The sequence below is a fragment of the Nanorana parkeri genome, unplaced genomic scaffold (genome assembly GCF_000935625.1).
Source record: "Nanorana parkeri isolate BGI_ZX_2015 unplaced genomic scaffold, ASM93562v1 scaffold1679, whole genome shotgun sequence".
Taxonomy (NCBI): Eukaryota; Metazoa; Chordata; class Amphibia; order Anura; family Dicroglossidae; genus Nanorana; species Nanorana parkeri.
The window spans coordinates 222,617-228,375 of NW_017307947.1; the positions used below are offsets into that span (position 1 = coordinate 222,617).

A 5,759-nucleotide genomic window follows, 5' to 3' on the forward strand; every position below is an offset into this window, starting at 1 on the left:
TGAGCGCTATGGGTCTCCTGGAGTGAAGTGAGAATCCAACAATGACTTATTAAATAAGTGGTATAAAAATTATAAATATATAAATATCTCTAAGTAATAAATTCCTCACAAAATGTTTTTAATCTATTTCAAATGCTGAATAAATCACTTACAATGGATGCTGCTCCTTAATGTGTAAACGTTTCCTGCAGAATCAGCTGGTCCCCTGAGGACTGGTTCCTGATATCCTTTTTCAGGTTGGCTCCTTTCCCTTACAGGGTCCTATGTAGCTACCATTGTGTGTGCTAGTAACCTGCGTGTGTCTCCACCAACACACAAGCACAGCAAGGCAAGACACTTCCTCCCCATGCTCTCTTCTTCTCCTTCCTATGTTCTCCAAGCTTGTAGATGAACAGTTGCTGAAGACTCAGCTGTCCCTTGTGATCTTGTACTGGACAGGAAGTTCAGGGAAGCTGAGAGAGCTGGAGCTGACTGGAAACATGATGACTGTAAGTGCTTGTGCAAAATGTAAAGAAATACTTGGCTGGGTGATGTATATTTGTTTGGATTCATTATTTAAAAAAGTTTGAGAGTTTAATACTAACCTCTTTGTATTTTTTTTTTGCCCTAATGTGCCAGCATTCACATTATACCTGCACATGAGGGCACGCTGACCTTATAAGGGCCCATTCGCACCACATCCAGATCCTCCCCAGACCAGACCAGATTGTTTCCGGACCCAAGATGCATCCTAATGTATCCCTATGCTATTTCTGGCCTCTGTTCCCATCAGCGCAGTCTGTTCCGGAACAGACCAGAAAAATACTGCAGGTCTCATTTTGTCTGGTCTGGAATGCACTGGAACGCATAGAAACGCACCAAAAATGCATGGAACGCACTGGAACACACATGAAAGCCCATTTTAAGCAAAAAGAAAGCACACACAAAAAGCTCCGGAGCGCAGCAAAATCGCTGCAAAAACGTGATGCGTGGTGTTCCAGATTTGGTCCTGAAAATGGTGTGAACCAAGCCTAAGTGTGCTCTTCTACGGTGCTGTTGGATCGATCTTTCGATCGTCTGAGCTGTCAACTGCCACCGCCATCTCAGCCGCCAACAGTTCTGGGTTCTCAGAAGTCCTCTTCAGCCATTGGGGGGTCACTGATGATGTAACTCATGTGCGCCCTAGTTGCGTCCTCCCTGGCATGCAGCTCATTAGGTAGCTGAGTGTGTGCACTGTGTGGTGCATGTGCCATACAGTGTGCACACAAATAGAAAAAATCACTGGGGGAGAGGAACATTTCCAACCCAGCAATGTTTTCATTTTTGCTCTCACAGTTTCCTATGCTATCCACAACCAAAGAAATGTGACTTTAGATAGAATTTAAATATTGATGGTATTTGATACTACAGGAAGTCTATTATATATAAATCAAATATACGCCTGCTGCGAGGAACCACATGTGCTATAACTGGCTCCTCTCCATATCAGTCAGGTCCAGATAATCAGCAGGAATTGATTCTGAATACTTGTCAATTGTCTGTTGTGATTTCCCCTTCCTGTTTTCTTTTCCCGGCTGTATCTCTGCTGTAAATCTGGCTAATGTACAGGTCTCATCCTCTATGAGCTACCCAGGTCTTTATGTGGACACATGGACTGTGGATGGGTCTGTATGAATGCAATGCGGAGGGGAGGGGGACTGAAGAGGAGAACATCAGCCAATGGGATCAGAGATGCTTTGAAAAGTCTCTACTAAAGGTTCATTGTGCAGAAATCAGAGGAAGCACCTAGACAGAGGTTTCATCTGCTGAACCAGTAACACACTGGGGACTCAGAGGACTCTGAGCCCCTTAGAATGCTCCCCAGTCCTGCCACCTCCACCCCTTTCTCAGTGAAGGACATCCTGAAGCTGGAGAAGCAGCATCCTGCAGGCCAGGTGAAGGCATCACCCTGCACAGAGGGACAGGACAGAGGAAGGGACACTGAGGACCTGGGGCTCCCCTGCCAGTCCCCAATGGGAGAGGAAGACGAAGAAACCCAAGAGAGAAGTGAGTGCAGGGGCTGGGAATGACCCTATATTACAGACAGTACGGTAATCATTGCACTGTATAGTACATTCCACAGTCTGTGCTAATTACTCTCATCATAAAGACAAACCCATTAATATACATTGCAATAAAGCAATGGGCAGTCTGTCATGGCCTGGAAGGCCATGCTGGCACTTATAGTGCTTCTCCAGCTAGAAAGCCAAGGGCAAGGAATTATTTCAGGAGTAGAATTAAATAGAAGTTCTGGATTTATTGTTTAGTAGTAATAAAAAGGTGAAATTGCTACAATTACAAATCATCCCATTCATTACTGGAGATTATAGGTAATGCTGCCTGTCTTACTATAATCATATGTTGTGTTTGCACATAGGAAGTAAATATTATATGTGAAATAGATGACATTATTGGAATTTAGAGTTTAAATGTAAATGTATATAAATATAAATTATTGGAGTATAAATATAAATGTATCAAAGTATATCTTAATGGAGTATAAAAATAAATAATTGGATTAATTTTAAATATTAATATTGGAATATAAATATAAATGTATATAAGTATACCATATAGGAGTATAAATATAAATGTATATAAGTATACCATATAGGAGTATAAATATAAATGTATATATGTATACCTTATTTGAATATAAATATAAATGTATATATGTATACCTTATTGGAATATAAATATAAATGTATATAGGTATACCTTATTGGAATATAAATAAAAATGTATCAAAGTATATCTTAATGGAGTATAAATATAAATGCAAATAGAAATAATTGAAGTAGATTTAAATATAAACATTGGAGTTCAAATATACATGTATATAAGTATAAATTATTGGAGTATAAATATAAATGCAAATAGAAATAATTGGAGTAAGTTTAAATATTAATATTGGAGTTTAAATATAATTGTACCCAATGGAGTATAAATATAAATGCAAATAGAAATAATTGAAGTCATGATAAATATTAATATTGGAGTTTAAATATAATTGTACCCAATGGAGTATAAATATAAATGCAAATAGAAATAATTGAAGTCATGATAAATATTAATATTGGAGTTTAAATATAATTGTACCCAATGGAGTATAAATATAAATGTAAATACAAATAATTGGAGTAAATGTAAATATTAACATTACAGTTTAAATATAAATGTATGTAAGTATAAGATATTGGAGTATAAATGTAAATATAAATAATTGTACATTTACCGTAAATATAAATATTGGAGTTTAACTATAAAAGTTTGTAACTATACATTATTGTAGTATAAATATAAAGGCAAATATAAATAATTGGAGTCAATTTAAATATAAATTATTTTAGTTTAAAAATAATTGTAAATATAAGTAACTGGAGTTTAAATATCAATTTACATATACAATATTGGAGTTTAAATATACATTTAAAATGCAGATTTCTTGTTACAATTCAATAGAAACAAGATTTGACAAGCACGATGTTTAGGAAAATGTAGCAGGTTTTATAAGATCCTGTTCTCTACACAGACATAGATATATAAAGTAACAAGATCGGGTCTTATAAAAAAGGAGATTTAATACAACATAAAAACCTGTCCTGAAAGACAAATCCCACCACAGGCACTAATCAATGATCGGAGGTTTTCTAATCATATATAAACCTTCTACTACTATCTATAGATCTGCAATCCAATGCAGCCAATCACTTATTTTACTGAATGCGCGCAATGATTTCAGTTTGTATTCACACATTTTGTTTTTTTTTATTATTATTATTTCCATCTGAAATAAGTCAGTAAATAAATGTATTTGAGCTTTCAAATACACAGGAAGCGGATTCATAAACTTATTAACACAATCTTACAAAAAAAACATATATTTCATGTTTTTATATAAAAAATATTTAAAAACAATGTAAGATATGCAGTTGGTTTTTACAAACATAGGTGATGTATAACATTGCCCATAAGCTCTATTAATTACATAATTTGGATATTTCGGTGCTTCTTCCATCTACGTGTAACTGTACATAAAATAAAATTTATTTTGTATAGCATATATTTATATATTTAGAACTCAGCAGGTTGTACGTACATGTATCATTACATTGGGTACAGTGGGATATATATTATATCTATATCTATATATATAGAGATATAGATAGAGATATATATAGACATAAATATATATATTCATACAACTGACGTTTCATCGAAAACATAAAACAACTAACTCAGCCATAACATTCGTTTACTGAATTATATAATATGTAATGATATCATTATTGATGAATTAGATAACAGCAATTCATCATGAATAATTTTTTTAATTACATTTTTCAAACTAATTTGAAAGGTCCACCCTATTACCATATTATAATGCATCAAGGTAAACGATCGTTAAAAAAAAAATTACGGACCTCTGCATAGAAATTGATATTCTGTAATAATTGTATGGTAGAAGTAGAAGAAGAAATGTTGTTTTATTGCTACTTTCCCATTATTTATAACAATTGTCAGAATATGGCTGATTTTTAGAATAGCATCGTCCTCAATTTAATCTCTAATCCGGATCTAGGGGGTTATTAAATATATAAGTAAAGAGATATAAACCCCGAACCTGAGAACTGAAAGTGGACACAGGTTATAGAAGAGGCGCTTCTAGAAATCAGTCCCCAAGCACAATAATAAGCTCCAATATATTTTTGGATTCGTTTTTGGCAGAGTTATGAGAATTAATTACACTGACTACATATGTAATGGATCTTTTCTCAACTACAATTGTATCAACTCTCAGGATATTTGGGAAGCGTCCAAAATAAATAACCAGACACTTTCACTAAACCAAATACTGTATTCCTGGAGGGTGGTTATAACATTTTAAATGACTAAGTTATATTTTAAATCATGAATAATTATTAATAAAATGTCTGAAGAGGAGGTTCAAGCAGCAGAAGTACCTCTCTGCCCCGGAGAGGGAGCAGCTGGCATCAGTTCTCACGCTGACTTCCACCCAGGTGAAGATCTGGTTCCAGAACAGAAGATACAAGTGCAAGCGGCAGAAACAGGACCGGTCTCTTGAGCTGGCAGGGCACCCTCCTCCTCCCCGCAGGGTGGCAGTGCCAGTCCTGGTCAGGGATGGGAAGCCTTGTCTAGCTGGGAATCAGACTTTCCATACAAGTTATGGTGCCAGCTCCTATCCTTACCCGGTCTGTTTTGGTGGATACAGCAATCCTTATTATTCGGGAGCACCCATGGTGCCGGCTGGTGGCACACCATCCCTACAGCTAGTCAGTATGAACATCACAGCTGTTCCTGGCAGTGCCCAGCAGGGGCATTTACAGCCTCCTCTACCGGGTATTAGAGCCTGGTGATTAAGTCTGGGCACCAACTACCCAAGTCTGAGGACACCACAATGGACACACCGACTTCTCTGAGTAGCAGGATGGAATTTCAATGCCAATGAATGCTGCTGGATGGGACTTGCTGAGACCACAGGGCTGATTAATGAATTTAGTATAAACTATAGGTCTGACTCTTATCAATGAGGCTGACAATTCCCTTTCTGATGTGTAATGAATTTTTCCCCTTTAAAAATGCTCAATCTTCTCTCAGTTTTCTACACCCCAGGTTTCATAAACCAGTTTATGGAATTAAATAAAAAAGCATTAGATAAAAATACACCCGAAATGAAACACAAGTAATCGTTCTGGAAAAATAAGCTCATCAGCTCAGCA

The 5,759-nt window shown here is 36.1% G+C and overlaps 1 protein-coding gene across 1 annotated transcript; it reads left to right on the plus strand.

Annotated features, from left to right (window-relative positions):
- Positions 1-1,832: 1,832 nt before the first annotated feature.
- On the plus strand, positions 1,833-5,396 carry NKX2-6 (NK2 homeobox 6). The gene is made up of 2 exons (XM_018571104.1): positions 1,833-1,913; positions 4,959-5,396. Exons 1-2 carry the CDS (start codon positions 1,833-1,835, stop codon positions 5,394-5,396), a joined length of 519 nt encoding a protein of 172 aa, XP_018426606.1.
- The last annotated feature ends 363 nt before the right edge of the window (positions 5,397-5,759 follow it).